Source organism: Balaenoptera borealis (genome assembly GCF_965194805.1).
Source record: "Balaenoptera borealis genome assembly, chromosome: 8".
Taxonomy (NCBI): domain Eukaryota; kingdom Metazoa; phylum Chordata; class Mammalia; order Artiodactyla; family Balaenopteridae; genus Balaenoptera; species Balaenoptera borealis.
Window position 1 is genome coordinate 100,997,225 of NC_138865.1, and position 18,840 is coordinate 101,016,064.

The following is an 18,840-nucleotide window of genomic DNA, read 5'->3' on the forward strand; positions in this document are numbered from 1 at the left end:
AGACAACTCGGGGGCTGCCTGGAACCCCGGGTCTTTTCCTGGGGCGCCCTGGAACACCAGAACCGGACAAAGGGAAAGTGTCCTCCGAGTTGGATACAGGAACCCGCTCCGCCGACGGAGATTGGCCCAGAGCTGCAGTGCTGGCCGCCCGGGTAGCCTCCGCCGGTCACTGAGAGGTGGGCGGCGGCCTGAGTCCGGAGGTGGGGGAAAACCCTGCCTGCGTCCAGCTGGAGAAGCCTCCCACGGGCGCGCTCACGACAGTGACGCCACGGGCGCGAGGGCGGCAGGGTGGGCGGAGAGGAGCGGCGCGTACCGCCCCTCGGAGGCGGGGTGGGGGGGGGGGCGCCGCGGTTCCGGAGGGCCGGGGCGGGGCCGGGTGCGCCGGGGAGTCTGGGCGCAAGCCGGCGGTTTCGATTAGTACGCGGAGTTGCGGCTGCAAAGCAGGGCACGGAGCTGCGCTGCCCAGAGCCCGGCGGCGAGGCGGCAGGGAGGCGGCGGGGCGGCGGCGGCGGAGGCGCAGGCGTGTGGGGTCCGGCCGGCGGCCGTGAGGGGGTGGAGAGGCGAGCCGGAGCGCGGGGCCACGGCCGCCCTGCCCACTGAGTCCGGCCACCGCAACGCCTGCATCCGCGAGCGCGCCCAGGCCAGCGCGCGAGCGAGTGCGCGCGGGCGGGGGCGCGCAGGCCCTGCCCGCCCCTTCCGCCCCCACCCCCCTCCGCCCCTTCCTCTCGCCACCTTTCTCTCCACTTCTGCGACCCCGCGCCGGGCGCCCACCCTGTCCTCCTGCGGGAGCGCTGTCCGCTGCGGCGGCCGGAGCGGGCCAGGCCGGGGGATGGCGCTGCTGGACCTGGCCCTGGAGGGAATGGCCGTCTTCGGGTTCGTCCTCTTCTTGGTGCTGTGGCTGATGCATTTCATGGCCATCATCTACACGTGAGTGAGGGGCAGCTGGAGGAGCCCGTGGCGGGGGTCGAGGCCTGGGGACAGGCGAGGGTGGGAGGAATTTCGCTTTGGAGGGGATTGGGATCGGATGGGGGTGGAGAAAGCTAATTCTCAGACTCTTCCTCCAATTCCCTCTCCCTTTGCATCAGCTGGGGCGGGGGGTTCATTGGAAGAGAAAAGTGGCGAGTGAGGGGATGGCTGGGCTTCAGGCGACTGCACAGCCAGGGGAAAGGAGACTATGCTCTTTTTACGTGTCAGGCGGAAGGTTGCTTGCTTGGTTTGATTGTGTTGGGGATTCGTGTGATTTTTCATCTGGGCCAAGATGTAGGGTGTATTGTGTTTTGTTTTGTTTGTTTCTCTCGACCTGGGCCACGTTTCTATTATGGTGATGATCGTTTCCACTCTTCGGTGAGCTGCACACAGCCACCTGGGGACCTCCCTGTGGATTTTCTTCTTCCTGGAAGAGCTCTGTGTCCTTAGATAGGTGTGAAGCACCTGTCCACCTTGAAAAATGTCCACCAAATCTCTGAGCTGGCGTTGTAGCCTTGAGTCATGTCAGCTTGTACATTTCAGTGTGGTTTTCTTTCCTTTTTTTTTTTTTCCCCCAATTCCTTATTTATTATCTTGTTTAGATGTGCCCCCCCCCCCCACCTTTTCATTAGATGCCTTTCACTGGGGACACAGTGGCGAGCACGACAGAATTCCTGTCCTCAAAGACCTTACATTCCAGAAGGGAGAGACAGATAATAAAATTCCGAATAAGGTTATTTCAGATAGTGATAAAGACTATGAATAAAATAAAACCGGGTAATGGATGAATATGACATAGAGTCTGTAGCTACTTTTGATATTTCAATTGTTCAAATGTCTTTAAAATGAAGGAAGCCTTCATGAGGCTATGAAAGAATTGACATAGAGCGCATTACTCTTGGATTCACTGGATTTTTAGCACCCCAAAAAGATGATGGTGCATAGTGATCTTTACCACCCATTAGAATAGGGTATATGTTAGTAGAAGAGAGGGGAGGACTTTAAGAAATTAATTACTTATAGTTCTTTTTCCTTTTCACTACAGAAAAAGTGTGCTTTTTCCTTTTGGAAATGCTGCATTTTATTAGTATAGTGTGGCATTTCCTGGTACTGGAGAAAGATGCTACATTGTACAAGGCATACTGATATTTCTTTGAAGATGAAAGAAAAATGCTTCTTGGATACTGTTGATCTTAGGATTTGGAGTTTGTGAGCTGTAGGCACTGAACATTCTGGAGTTCGTTTTAAATATATGAGTTCTTAAAAAACAATTTTGTCACTTTTTCCAATCATAAAAATAAAACATGCTTACTATATAGAGCATTTAGACAGTACAGAGAGGAAGAAAGAAGAAAGTTAAACACACACACCAAAACTCCATTACCTGTCAACCTTTTGTGACTATCCTTCCAGTTATATTTCTGTGGGGGGAGGGAGGTAAGGAGGGAGAGAGTAAGGGACCATATTATGGTTGTTCTTTCACCAGCCTCAAAATTCATCTATTTAATAAATACTTGCTGGGAAGCTCTTTTTTATATACAAGGCACTGTTCTAGGTGCTGGAAATAAGATTGAAGAACAATACATCCAGGGCCCCTGCTCACATGGAGCGTCCATGTAAAATGTGTTGAGTAATTTTCTCATGTCAGTAAATGTATGAGGGACTTCCCTGGTGGCACAGTAGTTAAGAATCCGCCTGCCAATGCAGGGGACATGGGTTCGAGCCCTGGTTGGGGAAGATCCCACATGCCACGGAGCAACTAAGCCCATGTGCCACAACTACTGAGCTTGCGCTCTAGACCATGCGAGCCACAACTACTGAGCCCGCATGCTGTAACTACTGAAGCTCACGCACCTACAGCCCGTGCTCTGCAACAAGCCACCTCAGTGAGAAGCCCGTGCACTGCAACAAAGACCAACACAGCCAAAAAATAAATAAATAAATAATTAATAAAATAAAATAAATGTATGATCTCTCCATCATTTTTAATAGATGCATGACATTTTTGTTTATGAGGTACTAATATGTATTCATTGTTATTATTGATGGGCATTTAGGTTATTTTCAATTTGTCAAGATTACAAACAACATGGTGATGAATTCATATGCTTACATCTTTGCGAGATGATCTCCTTAGTTTACATTCTGAAAGAGGAATTATTGGGCCAGAAGTGGGGTACATTTTAAACTTTGTTACATATTGCCCTATAGGAAGGTTGTATCTATTCATAGTCCTTGTAACATTGTATGATGGTCCCCATTTCCCCTTACTAAGTATCAGGCTTTTTACTGTTTTCTGTTTTTTATTTTCATTTCTTTAATTACTAGTTCCATTGAATGTTTTTCATATATTTAATACTAGTTACATTTAGTTGTAAATTTCATACTCAATCTTTTGCTTGTGCTGCAATGTATTGCTGTGATAATCTTTTTAATAGGAAGATTGTTCTTCTGTGATATGTTGCAGTTTTTTCCCAGCTTGTTGTTTTGTTTTGGTTTGGTTTGGTTTTGGTTTTTTTTGTCTTTCAATTTTGTACATGTATTTAACATGGAGAAAAAGTGTGTACCTGTGTGTTTTAGGTAGTCTTTTTTTTTTTTCTCCTGACTCTGGTAAAATTTTTTATCTTCTCCATTTCCCCCAACTATTATATAGTAAGTATCTGTTTTTCTTCTAGTATTTTGAGTTTTCTTAGATTTTTTTTTTACACTTTACCCTTACAAAGTGTAACAGTATCCACTGTTTTAATGAATGATTATTACCTTTATTACCATATTACTGGCGAGTCCAGCCCCTCCTTATTCTTTTGCAAATTTTTAAACTTTTTATACATTTTTACTTAAAAATGAACTTTAGAACCTTTTTTTTTTCAGACTGTAAGTAATCTTGTATTTAAATTGGAGTTGTTAAATTCACAGCTTGATTGGAAGAAAGTTGACTTCTTTCAATATAGGACCATGATGGATCCCCTTCCCTCTATGATGTATACATAATGATAAAGTCACACTTCTTTAATGCTGGTGATGTAGCTTAATACTTCAAATAACCATTTGGGAATGTTTATACTCTTAGACTGTGACAACTCCAGAATTGTTTTAAGTTATTTTGTGCTTCATGATAAACTGCAGAATTTTCTTAAATACTTTTTTACTTAAAATACTTCTAGTTTTTGAGACTAGTACAAACTTTAGCTTAGTTAAGATACTGTAAAGAGTCTTTGTATTTCTTTTCCAGTACCCCATAAAGTTACCTTTTATATTGACAGTAACAGGATTCAGAAAAGTTATGTGAAAATAGAATAGAGAAAATACAATTAGTTTATAACATATGAGTAGGAATCTTCTGACTATCTTTCTGAAATGGATAACTGAACATAAAGTAAATAATCAACAGCTTAATTTATGTATAAATTAAATCTTGCCTTTTTAAAAATTAAGTTCCTTTCATCTCATCCCACCATCAAAATTATTTACCTGTTTGATTTGATTCCTTTCTTACTGAAGTAAAGATACTTCCCAATTTAATGAGTTGTTTTCAAGCAGAGCCCTAAGGTTTTGTCCTCTCCTTCTCTCTTCTGTATTTAGTAAAATAGCAAATTTGATAATCTCCACATTTTGACAAGCAAGGTTAAAGAACATTGGCAATGATATTTTGGTTAAAATATTGTGCTAAGCATTCTGTATTTTACTGAAGAATATATTTTCTGAGCAGGTGTTCTGTGTCCTCTCAAATCCTTTTTAAGTGAGGTAAAGTATAAATAAAATAATCATATATCGATCCTCTCCTAAAACCTTGTGCCTGCAACTGGTGGAAATGGAGCCTATTTTCAAAACCTTATATGGCTCCATATCTGGTCGTCAGATTAAGGAGCATAATCTGTGAGCTACTAATGTTTAAAAATGTTTAAGTAATACAAACATTGTAGTGAAATTGCTGAGAGAAACGATAAAACATTCTTTCTTAAAACCAGTGGATATTTTTAAAAAATTAAATACAGTGTGTAGGTATCTAGTTAATTTAGATTCAATGTTCTATTGTATTGTAACTTTTTTTTTTTTTTAAATAATTCTTTCTTTCTTTCTTTCTTTTTTTTTGGCTGTGTTGGATCTTCGTATCTGTGCGAGGGCTTTCTCTAGTTGCGGCAAGCGGGGGCCACTCTTCATCACGGTGCGCGGGCCTCTCACTATCGCGGCCTCTCTTGTTGCGGAGCACAGGCTCCAGACGCGCAGGCTCAGTAGTTGTGGCTCATGGGCCCAGTCGCTCCGCGGCATGTGGGATCTTCCCAGACCAAGGCTCGAACCCGTGTCCCCTGCATTGGCAGGCAGATTCTCAACCACTGCGCCACCAGGGAAGCCTGTAACTTCTTAAAATGAGATAAAGAGCTAAGTATTGGCCTGTAGTTTAAAAATGGAGCTCAATGTGATTAATACAGTGAATAATTGTTGTTCAATGAAATTTTTTGCTCCAATTTCATAAATATCTTACAATTCCTATAAGCCTACAATTTAAAAAATTGAGATGATTTATAAACTAGAGAACCATTATTTTCAATATTTTCTGCTCACTGGTATCTCTACCTACTGCTTTGCTCCTTTCCAGATTTAGTATCGACTGATGCCTAATCATTTCATAACATATTTTAGATGGCAGACATTTGTGGGATTTTGCCTATAATGTCTCCCCCTCGCCCCCGCACAGCTTGCGGGATCTTAGTTCCCTGACCAGGGATTGAATCCCGGGCCCATGGTAGTGAAAGTGCTGACTCCTAACCACTGGACCACCAGGGACTTCCCCTATAATGTTAAAGATCACATTCAGATTATAGCATTTGAAAATTCAGGGCTCTTATTTTGAAGATTATATTTTCCTAAAACAAAACAAAACAAAACAAAAAATAACAACAAAAAAACTAATGATTATATCCTCTGTAGGCGGAGTTGGTTAAGTGATCTTTATGGATTTTTTTCCTTTTTTGAGAGCTAGTGTGGTTTGATAGCTTGGGGGCTGCTGTTTTCTTCCCTGTTTGGCCGTTAGGAGCCATACTGCTAGATAAGAGTATCTAAGCAAGACACCTTGCTTTTTTCTCCTCTCACTCCCCCCATCCCTCTGCCTCCTTGGATTTATCATTTTTTCCCCTCTACACATGGTATCCTAATGTTTAGTGATAGGCTTTATCTTTTCTATTAATTGACTGGAGGTGCCAGGGTATGGTGGAAGTACTTGTATCCGTAAATATTAACTGCCCTCTACTAAAGCAGAGGTCCTTTTCCTGAAGATTTTTTTCTCAAGTTAATTCTGCCTTTCCTAATTTTTCTAGTATAACAACTTTTATACCTGCTGCACAGCTTTTGAATGGAGTTTAAATACTCACTGTATCAGGATAACTGTGATAAACTTTCTGTTAGAAAGTAATTGTGTTTTTAATGTGAATTTTAGCATTTCAAATATTATTTTTAGATAATATGATTTTTTTTTGGCCTTAAATTCATTAATACATTGATGTTCTGAGCCTTAGTAGAATGTAAATTGAGAGCTTATTTTCTGGGTTTATTCCTGAGGATGCACTTGGACTTTAGACAGATGTTGATCAGTCAGGGTCATTGCTACCAGAACCACTTTTGGGTGCACGAATAAGGCAATTGAGCCCCTTGAACCCGAGCCTGGGGTAGATACAGAATTGGACTATATTGTGATAGCTTTAAAAAGCAAAAAGGAAATTGTAATTCAGTTTTAATATTTAGTGATGATTCTCTTGATTCATCATTCCTCCCTTTTCCTACCTACATTATTAGTTCAGTACACGTTATCTCTGCCCTAGATTATTGAACTCTCTCTACTCTCTGGTATCTTTACCTACAGCTTTGCTCCTTATCTACTTTATTTTTCTTATTGTAACCTAATCTTTCTGGTGCAGTAATCTTGGATCATGTGCTTAAAATCTTGCCATGGTTCCCCACTGCCTTCATGTTAAAATTCAAATTCCTTAACAAGACATGTATAGTTCTGTAGGAGCTGAGCCATCCCCTGAGCCTGTTTCTCCAGCAACATTGAATTACTGGCCTTCCCTTGAATATGCAATGTAATTTTCTTTAGAATTCTCTTTCCTTCCTTTTTTTCCCCTTCTCTCCCTCCTTCCCTCCTCCTTCCTTTTTGTTTTACTAACTTCTGCTCATTCAAGTCATTGTCGACTTTAGCTCTTTATTGGAATTGGCACCCCCTCTTATGTCCTTCCACAGTATCTTGAATTTACCCATCTAAACAAACAGGTGTTCCGTTGTCTCTTTCCCCACTTAGATTATAAGCTTTTGAGGGTAAGGAGGTGTCTTTTTTTTTTTTTTTTTACATCTTTATTTATTTATTTTTTATACAGCATATTCTTATTAGTTATCTATTTTATACACATTAGTGTATATATGTCAATCCCAATCTCCCAATTCATCCCACCACCACCACCACCTGCCCCCACTCTCCCCCCTTGGTGTCTATATGTTTGTTCTCTACATCTGTGTCTCTATTTCTGCCTTGCAAACCGGTTCATCTGCACCATTTTTCTACATTCCATATATATGCGTTAATATACGATATTTGTTTTTCGCTTTCTGACTTACTTCACTCTGTATGGCAGTCTCTAGATCCATCCACGTCTCTACAAGTGACCCGATTTCGTTCCTTTTCATGGCTGAGTAATATTCCATTGTATATATGTACCACATCTTCTTTATCCATTTGTCTGTTGATGGGCATTTAGGTTGCTTCCATGACCTGGCTATTGTAAATAATGCTGCAGTGAACATTGGGGTGCATGTGTCTTTTTTTTTTTTTTAATTTATTTATTTATTTTTGGCTGCATTGGGTCTTTGTTGCTGTGCGCAGGCTTTCTCTAGTTGTGGTGAGCGGGGGCTACTCTTTGTTGCGGTGTGTGGGCTTCTCATTGCGGTGGCTTCTCTTGTTGCAGAGCATGGGCTCTAGGTGCACGGGCTTCAGTAGTTGTGGCACACAGGCTCTAGAGCACAGGCTCAGTAGTTGTGGTGCAAGGGCTTAGTTGCTCTGCAGCATGTGGGATCTTCCTGGACCAAGGCTCGAACTCGTGTCTCCTGCAATGGCAGGCAGATTCTTAACCACTGTGCCACCAGCGAAGTCGCAGCATGTGTCTTTTTGAATTATGGTTTTGTCTGGGTATATGCCCAGTAGTGGGATTGCTGGGTCGTATGGTAATTCTACTTTTAGTTTTTTAAGGAGCCTCCATACTGTTCTCCATAGCTGCTGTATCAATTTACGTTCTCACCAACAGTGCAAGAGGGCTCTCTTTTCTCCACACCCTCTCCAGCATTTATTTGCAGATTTTCTGATGATACCCATTCTAACCAGTGTGAGGTGATACCTCATTGTAGTTTTGATTTGCATTTCTCTAATAATTAGTGATGTTGAGCAGCTTTTCATGTGCTTCTTGGCCATCTATATGTCTTCTTTGGAGAAATGTCTATTGAGGTCTTCTGCCCATTTTTTGATTGGGTGGTTTGTTTTTTTAATATTGAGCTGCATGAGCTGTTTGTATATTTTGGAGATTAATCCACTGTCCGTAGATTCTTTTGCAAATGTTTTCTCCCATTCTGAGGGTTGTCTTTTCTTCTTGTTTATAGTTTCCTTTGCTGTGCAAAAGCTTTTAAGTTTCATTAGGTCCCATTTGTTTATTTTTGTTTTTATTTCTATTACTCTAGGAGGTGGGTCAAAAAAGATCTTGCTGTGATTTATGTCAGAGAGTGTTCTTCCTATGTTTTCCTCTAAGAGTTTTATAGTGTCCAGTCTTACATTTAGGTCTTTAATCCATTTTGAGTTTATTTTTGTGTATGGTGTTAGGGAGTGTTCTAATTTCATTCTTTTACATGTATCTGTCCAGTTTTCCCAGCACCACTTATTGAAGAGGCTGTCTTTTCTCCATTGTATATCCTTGCCTTAAGGAGGTGTCTTACTATTGTATCTTCAGTGCTACTTGGCACTCAATTATTGCATGTCGAATGAATGATCTTTGAATTTTTTCCAGCAGTAGTGATGGGATTCTTGCTCACTCATTAACTTAGTGTCATTTGGCCATTGTGATTTGAGGTAGATGGACAGAATTTGGGATGCATTCAGTGGCCATGGTCTTTAATGAAATTAATTGGACCAAATGGAATCTTTATCTCACTATTTCTAACTAATCATGGTTCAAATAGAAACAGGGCCGTATCAATAACATGTTCACCCACAAATTATTTGTTAGATTTGAATTTTCCCCCCAAGGTTTTCCAAAGGGAATACCTGTCGTGCCATCATAATCTTTACACTTAGATCTGCCCTTTGGGAAATGCAAAGCCATTAGTTGCTGTTAGCAAAATACCTTGATCTATTTATTTCCCATACACTAGGGCTGACTCTTGTCACCAAAGGGTGAGTGAGTGGAGTTTTTTGGGGAGGGAGGGGGAGCAAAATTAATAAAGATCTCCTCTTTGTTTTTTATGGTGATGGAATCTTTTGTGTTTTGTAGTGTACAAGTCCGTTGTCCATTGGAAATAGTCTGTGTTTTCCTATAAAGCTAACTCATTACTGGTTGTTCTGTGTCCTCTGGGGAATCTTGTGCCTACAAAGTTAACGTTGCACCAGGTATGCTTTGTGTTGCTGATGAAGCCCATTTTGCTGCAGTACCATTTTTGACAAGATAAGTGCTATATGGAAGTAACATTAGTCATGACACATACTGATTATTAAACACAGTAACAGCCTTCCAGGGCACAGTCATAGCTCACAACAACAACAGAAGCCTTTTATCATTGGGAATTGCTGGCACGGACTATATGAAGTAGGGGATCTGCTGATCAAGCAATCAACTTAATTTTACATGAAATATTAACAACCTTGATGGCATGGAGCAGAGGAGAAAATTCCCAATGTCAGATAAGTTGGTTCAGCTGAATTGCACAGCACAGTCTGGGACTGTTGAGCAAGGTGAACTTTGCCCTCAAGGAATCCGTATTCTCCCTTAGAAGCTTCTAGGGAGATTCTTGTGCCTCACTTCTGGGAGGTGTAGCGCCGTCGTAAGGTTGCTGCAAGGGGCTGACAGAAGGGGACGAGCACAGCCAGCCCCCTCCCAGAAGTGTCCCTTCATTCCAGGCCCCCCTCCCACTCAAAACTCAATTCGAATACAAAACTGTACAATAAGTCATTTTAAAATGGTGCAAACCATTAAATCAACTGTTGAGTAGGGGCAGAGAGGAGACTAAAAGATTTGAAAGATAAAACAACAAACTAAAATGACGGGAAGGACAGTAACAATTTTAGAGACTGAGATGTTAGGAAATAAAAATCAACGAGGAAGAACAAGGCCATCCCACCAGCTAACAAGTTGAAAACGCTTATGCAGAGACGCAGTGAAGATTCATCAAGCCAAAGCAGCCATAAAGTCCAGCAGAATATTCCTGAATACTCCTTACCATCCCTTGGAGTTCTTTGAAGTGTTCCCTGAATAGATGTCCTTCTAGCTCACAACGGAAAGCAGGACCCTGAAGGCCTGTCTCTCTTGCCCGTGATTCATCTCTCGTGACCTTTTAGACTGAAGTGACTCTTACTCTGAGAAAGCAACTCAGATGGTACCTACCATCCTGTTCCCTGTCCTTGCAGCTGGCAGGTACATCCCTGCAGCAGCTCGCTGTGAGCATCTGCCCCTCCCTGTCCTTGACAGTGACATGCCTTAATTACATGAATTCGATTTTCTTTCTTTCTTTTGACTCCAGCTCTCAATTTCAAATGTAATTTAGAAATAATTCCTTGGGAAAATGACACGTATTGAAAATTTACCCTGCTTTCTTGTCTTCCCCAATTGCTCCCTTAGTTTCAGGATCATTTTATTCTTTTTTTTTTTTATTTATTTTTGGCTGTGTTGGGTCTTCGTTTCTGTGCGAGGGCTTTCTCTAGTTGCGGCGAGCGGGGGCCACACTTCATCGCGGTGCGCGGGCCTCTCACTATCGCGGCCCCTCTTGTTGCGGAGCACAGGCTCCAGACACGCAGGCTCAGTAGTTGTGGCGCACGGGCCTAGTTGCTCTGTGGCATGTGGGATCTTCCCAGACCAGGGCTCGAACCCGTGTCCCCTGCATTGGCACGCAGATTCTCAACCACTGCGCCACCAGGGAAGCCCCCTATTCTTCAAAAATGAAGCCAATCAAAACCATTGGCTAGTATATGAGGTTCATATCTCTTTTACCTAATGTGTTTCTGAAAATGTAATAAAATCAAATTTCTGAAAATCAAATGGACATGCATGTTAGGAGGGGAGATTCTGTTTCAAGAAAACTAAGAAAAGTATTAAAATCCCAGACTGTGGATCTGCTGGTCCTGGTGCCTGGACATGCTGCCGCTGACTGAGAGCTTGCGGGGTATTAGGGGCTGCGGGGAGGGGCTTTCTCTCAGGCCTGGACCCCCGGGAGGAAGGCTGCATTGTAGTCTTTGCTTTGGGGACTGTGTTAGGCGTGGTGATTTAATGGTCAACAAAACAGAATACAGTCCCCTTTGGAATGCCTCAAAATATCTTCATGAGAGACGGTGGTATTGATTGGATTACATAGTAACCAGTAGTTGCTTTGTACATTGTACCTGCTGCATTGTGGCAATTATCTTGCCTCTGCCTGTCAGCTCTGAGGGTGACAGTCTCTCCCTCGAGCAGAGCCAAGTGAAGGGGGGGATTCATGTGGCTACAGAATCCAACACTTTGAGCCAGGCTCTGAGGATAGAGGAATTTCGAGAAGCCAGGACTATGCAGCACCTCTGCCCAAGTGAGAACCCATTTAATAGTCTTAAAGGAGAGCTCACCTAAGAAAACAGTAACAGGTCATTTTGGGCAATAATAATTTGTGACATTTAATGCCTCTCACTCTCATACTTGCATTGTTTTTATACTTTTGGATGACGCCTATAGAACTTTAAATTGGTTCCTAAATTTTGAGTGTAATTTAAACCTTGAATACAATTTTAGCTTAAATATTGGATACAATTTAAACTTTACATTAAATGTTTTATCCCATGTTTTGACTTATTCTGTTTTAACCATGATTTGAGACTTTTGATGATTCCCTTTCCCCCCTTTAATCTTTCTTAATACATAAGAGTTGACTCTATGTTTAAAAAGAAAACCAAGCTTTGTGACCACCTAGAGGGGTGGGATAGGGAGGGTGAGAGGGAGATGCAAGAGAGAGGGGATATGGGGATATATGTATACATATAGCTGATTCACTTTGTTATACAGCAGAAACTAACGACATTGTAAAGCAATTATACTCCAATACATATGCTAAAAAAAAAAAGAAAACCAACATAATGGTCTAATCTTTAAATATATATGAAATAATCTTTAAATCTATGAATTTCCAGTCCTTCCTTTTTGTTTATATGTCGCATCAATGTTTGATATCTCTAAATCTCTTATCAGAACTATGGTAATTCAGAGAAGTTACATTTAGTGGAAAATGTCCTTAAAATTAGCAGTTTTTGAAAAAAATTACCAGTGATAGCTATCACTGAATGTTTACTTGGTGGCTTAATCTCATCTGTTTCTCACAACTATCAATACTTTATGAGGTAGGTACTGTTATTCACACTTTAAACAACAACAAGAACAACTTGAGATTAAGAAGTACTTTGCCCAAGGATACACAGCTAGTTAGCTGTGAAGCTGGTACAGAAATCCAGGCAGTCCCCCTCCAGCCCTGGCTCTTAAACCAGTATGCTATATACACTGCCAGTGATAACCTAAAAATAACCTCAGAAGTAATCCATAGGGATAGGGTAATCTGTATGGGAATTTCTCCAGTTGCTATGAATCTTAAGTTTCTGATAACTGGCAACATTTAGATCACTAGGGAGAGAGCCCTTACTTTCTCTCTTCTACAACCCTTCCCCATTCTCGTGCCACTTGTATGGCTCCTTACAGGCTCCTTGTTTTCCATCCATCCCATAACTGCTGATCTTTCTGAGAGTTTCCATCTCAGCCCTCTTCTGTTCTTACAGTAATCTAACCTTCCTAGGTCCGTGGGTCTCAACTTTGCACTTTGGACTCACCGGGGAGGTTTTGTTTTGTTTTGTCTTGTTTTTTTAAAAAAAGCATGCTGCTGCCTGGGTCTCAACTCAAGAGATTCAGATTTATTTGGTCTGGGCATCAGGAATTTTCAAAAATAAAACTCCCCAGATGATTTTCATGTACAGTCAAGGCTGAGAACCAGCTGCTCTAGGCAGTTTATCCACAGGTGTGGCCTCTACCTGCTTACCTCTTGGTTTCACTTAATTCTCCATTACAATTCATCACTTGCCTTGCATTATCTTGCCCCTTGCCTTCCCTCATATATCAGTCTGCCCTATTATCCTGTATCCATCCCATAATTTATAGCTTCTCAACTTTCAGAATCTTGCAGAGGTAATCACGCAGCCACGTGAATTGGTACTACTACACATTCATGGTCTCAAATCTCAGCTAAGCCTACGCTGGTGTCTGGCAATACTTTGTTTCTGTTTTTAGCTCTGACACCCATGACTGGCAGCACCTCTTCTAAATCTTCACCATTTTACCTTCATTCTTGTCACATTACCTTCACTCCTACTTCACACTGTGGATCCTATCATGCCATTAATTATTTTTATTTTTTCTCTATTTACCTTTTGACTAGCTCTTTCCCCTGACCATATATACTCAAGGATTAAAAACTAAAAATAATTAAAAATTAATCTGAAAAACCCTTCTCCATCTAGTTACTCTTCGGCTCTTTTTCACTGTCAGGTTTCAGGAGAAACTAGTGTTTATTCACTGTTGTCACAGCTCACCTCTCATTCATTTGCTTCTTAACCATTTTTATCTATCTGCCCCTTGCCCAGAGTACCCTGAGGTCACCAGTGTTCACACATTCTAGTGGACATTTCAGTTCTGTGGACTTTTCAATCCAGTGGACATTTCAGTTCTTATCTTGTGCCCTTGACAGCATTCAATGTTTTTCTTTCTTGAACCCTTTCAAAAAGAAAACAGCCCAGCCAAATAAACCCTTCTGTGACTTCACTTTCTTCCTGGCTCTCTTTCTACTCTCCTGGTCACTCACTCTTGATCTCCCTCATGCATTACTGGTTCTGTAATATTAGTATATTGATTTGTGGCCACCTGCTAATGGCATTCTCCACCTGGGAGAGATTATGTATTTACCAAACTGTGGGCGACTCCCATGTTTTCATCTCTAGACTAACCATACCTTCCAGCTCTATTTAGCCAACCATTTTTTACTCTTCATTTATTTAACATTTTTTAAAATTGTGAACATACTATGTATCATTGTTGTGTTGGACCCTAGAGACTTGACAGCCTACTGTAGTGTGTCTTCAAGTGTGGTTCACTGCTAGCCTGCATCAGAATCATTTGAGATGTTTGTGAAAATGCAGATTCTGAGGCGCTGGAATGGTCCAGTAAGTTGTGATTTCTGCCTGTGGGCGTTTTGTCTACTAAACGTTTAAAAAAAAAACAGGAGTCTCCTGGCCTGGAAATTGTCTCAGAGCAGTAAGCTGAGGCAGTTGGAGGACTCGCCTCATTCGTTTTTCATGTCTTAGGAATCACTTCTTTACCTGATATTCAGTATCTTAAAAACCATTTCCTATTGTTTGTCTGCTTTTTTTGTTTGTTTGTTTCAGGTGGGAGAGTAAATCCAGTTCCTGCTTCTTCATATTGTCCAAAAGTTGAAGTCCTGAGGCGTGAGAGAGGGGAAGCCAGGGGTTTTTATACTTACGTAAAGTGAGAGACAAAGTCGCAGACTATTTGTAATAACCCAAAGCTGGAAACAACCCAGAAGTCCATCACCAGAAAGTAGATAAAGTGTGGTATACAAGGAATACTATGCAGCTGTGAGACTGAATGAACTATAATAACTGTACCAACAAGGACGGTCACAAACATGGTGTAAAGTGAAAGGAGCCAGACACAAAAGAGTATGTCCTACGAGGTTCCATTTAGATAAATTTTTAAACCAGCAAAATTAGTCTATGGTGTTTGCCGTCAGGATGTGGTTACCTTGAGGAGAGGGTAGTTAGTAGAAGGGCACGTTCATGAGCTTCTGGGGTTCTGGTAAGACTCTGTTTCTTGAGCTGGGTACTGGTTCCATGAGTGTTTCACTTTGAGAAAATTCATTGAGCTGTGTACTTACATGTGACTTTACTATATGTGTTACATATCAAGAAAAAGTACTCCTTGGCTCCCCTACAAAAAGGTCAAGGCTTCAAGCCAGATGCACGATGGGAAGGTAGAAGTGGATTCCCAGTATAGCAGCTGAAACTGAGAAAGTGCTGTACCCTGGATCCTGCAAGAAAGCAAGTTACCTGATCAAGCTAAGGGTGGAAACGGGCACCCAGAGGAAATCCTGTGCAAGGTGTCAGGGCAGTAAGCTCACGTTCATGCCACCTAGGTAATGCAGAAACCCTGACCTGAGATACTTAAATAAAAACTGCTTTGAAACCAGGAAACCTTGCAAGACCCTGTCAGAGACACTCATGAAACTGGCCCACTTGGGGGACTTCACCATTCAGGCCACTTTTGAGACTCCAGGCAAATGGGCTGTTGTTCATAACTTGAAAACTACAAATTAGTTTACAACACACTGGCCATGGCCAAGGTACCCATCGGCATCATTTCTGTGTGTGGCAGGCAGAGTTCAGGTAGGTATTCTTGCTCTAGAGCGTGGCTCTGTTGGCCTCTGTAGGAGTTTTATAAGGAGAAGAGCTTCTGTATGCGGGCCCCTCCCCCGTTAAACCACAGCTCCTTGACAGTATGGAGTCCGTCTGTTCGTCATGGTATCACCAGTGCATAGGATAATGCCTAGTGTACGTTTGGGCTCAGAATAGATTTGTTCAATACGGGAACGCTGAGTAGTCATGGAACAGCACTGTGTGCACAGCAGAGTGTTATGTGATTGCGTGTGTGTGTGCACGTGTTGACTTAATGGATATTCTTTTTTTTTTTTGATAAGCATTTCAAGTAATTTGTAGCAAGGGGCTATGTCAGTTGTATTACATAAGTCAAAACAATACTCTCCAAAGTAGGATACTTGTATGCTAGGGGGCAAACTGTAAGATGACCCCTTGGGGTGTGGAGGGAAAATTGTGTGTGTGTTTGTATGTTAGAGAGGCGGGGGGTGGGAAAGGGAGGGAGAGGACTAGATACATAGATAGACAGATATTGGGAGGAGGCACAAATGAGAATTTTTTTAAAGGTCCTGTGATATAGTTGCGCTTATAATGATTTTGAGTAGAAATTTCAGATATAGTACTTATCATCAATTCACTTCACTGTAAACCTGGAGAGGGCTTCATTGTTGTTTGGCAGGTCAGCCTATCTTTGATAAAATGCTGCATTCTTGATATGAAAGGATAGGAGGTATATCTATATTAGCATTTAAAGTAAAATGTCTTAATGAAGACAAAGGGAAGAAGGGAAAAACAGGATCAACGCTACACTGTTTAGCACAGTTTAAATTAACCTTGTTTTTCATCTAAAGCCTCGCCAAATGCAGTGTGTTAGTGGGCTAGGTTTTTCCATAATTGGTCATCACCTCACATGCATGTTTTGTTACAATTTAATAGCACTTAATGAGCATACAATGGGACCAATAGATAAAAATTGCTATGATTTTAGACTTCTTATTCTAGCCTCCATGTCTTAAACCCTTTCATGATTTCAGTGTCATTGCCTCTCATTCTCTCTGTGCTGCATTCTGGATAATTTCTTCAAATCTAGATTCCAGTTCTCCAGTTGTCTTTTGAACTGTGTGTATGCAACTTCTCTATGACCTGTCTATTGAGTTTCTGATGTCAGTGACCGCCATTTTCATTTCTAGACGTTGTGTAGTTCTTTTCATATATTCGTGGTCACATATGATGGTCTCTCTCGTTCCATCTCTTAGGTTTTGTTCAAGCAACGCCTATAGTTTGCGTTCTGGGTTCCAAACCCACGTGGTTAGGTGTTCTCCAGGGAGCCTTTTTGCTTTTGTTCCATTTTGCTTCGGACTGAATCCAAGATAGGCAGCATCCCCATCTTCCCTCTGTGGTCCAGAAGTTTTCTACTTTGCCTGTAAGAGATTCCATATTTATTCAAGGTTCTTCAGACAGATGTACCATCATTCCTGTCTCAGGCTTGTCACCATCTCTAGGTCACTAGGGACCAACAGATGGTCACAGTGCAAGTATTGTCTCCAGCACTACTCACTCAGGAGTTTCTCCTCATTTCTGACTTGGGACGCTTTCCTTTTATTTCTAACAGTTTAGTCATATATTTAAAAACATGCTTTTAGTGTGTTTGTATTAAGAAGGAGGAGAGAAAATTATAAATATTATGTCAGAATTTCACGTGTGTATGTTTTGGCTTGAATATGCATTTTTTAAAATCTCTGGAAAGATAAGTAAGAAACTAATAATGCTGAGGAGGTGGTGATGGCAGCAAGACAGATGGGGGACAGGAGTGACAGGGAGACTTCTTTATATGAACCTCTTAATATTTTTAGTGATTTGAACCATGTGGATACATAAATGTTTCAACCAATTAAATATATAATATAAACTTTTCCTTCTGGCAGTCTAGGTGTTCTGTACTGGGTGGATTTCTCGAGACATCTAGTCTACTATTTTGTTAGAAATGGAATAGTGGTCATATTTGTGGTTATATAAATTTTAGATCATGGTTTTACCTCTTTCCAGCCCTCTAGATGAACCCTGTAGATCAATATTTTCCAAACTATCTGTGGCAAAGGATCAGTTCTTTAAAGGTTTTCCAATCTGTCATGGATTGATACTTTGGTAAAACTACAGTGAAAATAAATGACTAATCATATGCTTGGATGGCATGGCAATGTCAAGCTGCTATAAAAGTTTCTAAATGCTTTCTCTCCATTTCTTTTCATCATTGGCCAGTAAAAAGCAACTTGTGGACCACTGCCACACTGAACAGCACTGCTGTAGATGGTGCTCATTATTTTCTGGCGTTTGATGTTACGGATGAAAAATTGAGACCACACTGTTCTTTAAATTTTTTGTTGGTTTAAATTTTTTTCCATTGTAGGTAGTAACCTGCTTTTCTTTCCGTAAAGATGCATTATGGCAGCGGTCCCCAACCTTTTTGGCATCAGGGACCCGTGGAAGACAATTATTCCACGGATGGTGGTGGGGGGAGGGGATGGTTCAGGCGGTAATGCGAGCCATGGGGAGCTGCAGATGAAGCTTCGCTCACTCTCCCGCCGCTCACCTCCTGCTGTATGGCCCGGTTCCTAACAGGCCTCCGACCGGGGGTTGGGGACCCCTGCTTATGGCCTTATCTGAAACATGAGATGTTTGCTGCAGCACACCCCTGCCTTAATTAGGGGAGTGAGCCTGGGGCTAACTTCTGTGGATGATGGTACTGGTATACTTCCAGAAATCATTCATAGATGAATAGTATATTTCACTATGCATTGATACTGGCATTTTCTTGATCTTCTAGAAGGGTTGGTTTTCATGCTATTAAGTCCGGGCCGCCATCTGGCTGCCAGCAACTATAAGATGCCATTGATTTCAGAGATGTTAAAATGTGGAAGAATGTGTCTTAAAATATCCTGCAGTTGGCCCCGTGATTGTCCCAGCCTCTAATTACTGTTGAGTGCTTGGAGACCTGCTTATGAGAAGGAGGGAAGACGCCTTTGGTGACTTCCTTTAGAAACTTCAGCACTCTGCTGAAGGGCATCTCCTCTCTTTATTGTGACAACCTGACATGAACTGGAGCACATTCTGTCTTCTCTAATTGGCATGGCTCCCCCCATTGGGAGCCCTGTGCTACGTCCCCCATAGGATGGAGCAGCTCT

At 41.7% G+C, this 18,840-nt stretch overlaps 1 protein-coding gene across 3 annotated transcripts in view; it reads left to right on the forward strand.

The window, feature by feature from the left end:
* The first annotated feature begins 440 nt into the window (after positions 1-440).
* Positions 441-18,840, forward strand: part of UGCG (UDP-glucose ceramide glucosyltransferase) — a 38,457-nt gene continuing 20,057 nt past the window's right edge. For all 3 annotated transcript variants that reach the window (XM_082404126.1, XM_082404127.1, XM_082404128.1), the window contains exon 1: positions 441-927. In XM_082404126.1, the coding sequence (XP_082260252.1) occupies positions 830-927 (98 nt within the window). In that variant the 5' untranslated portion in view covers positions 441-829. The remainder of the gene's footprint in view (positions 928-18,840) is intronic.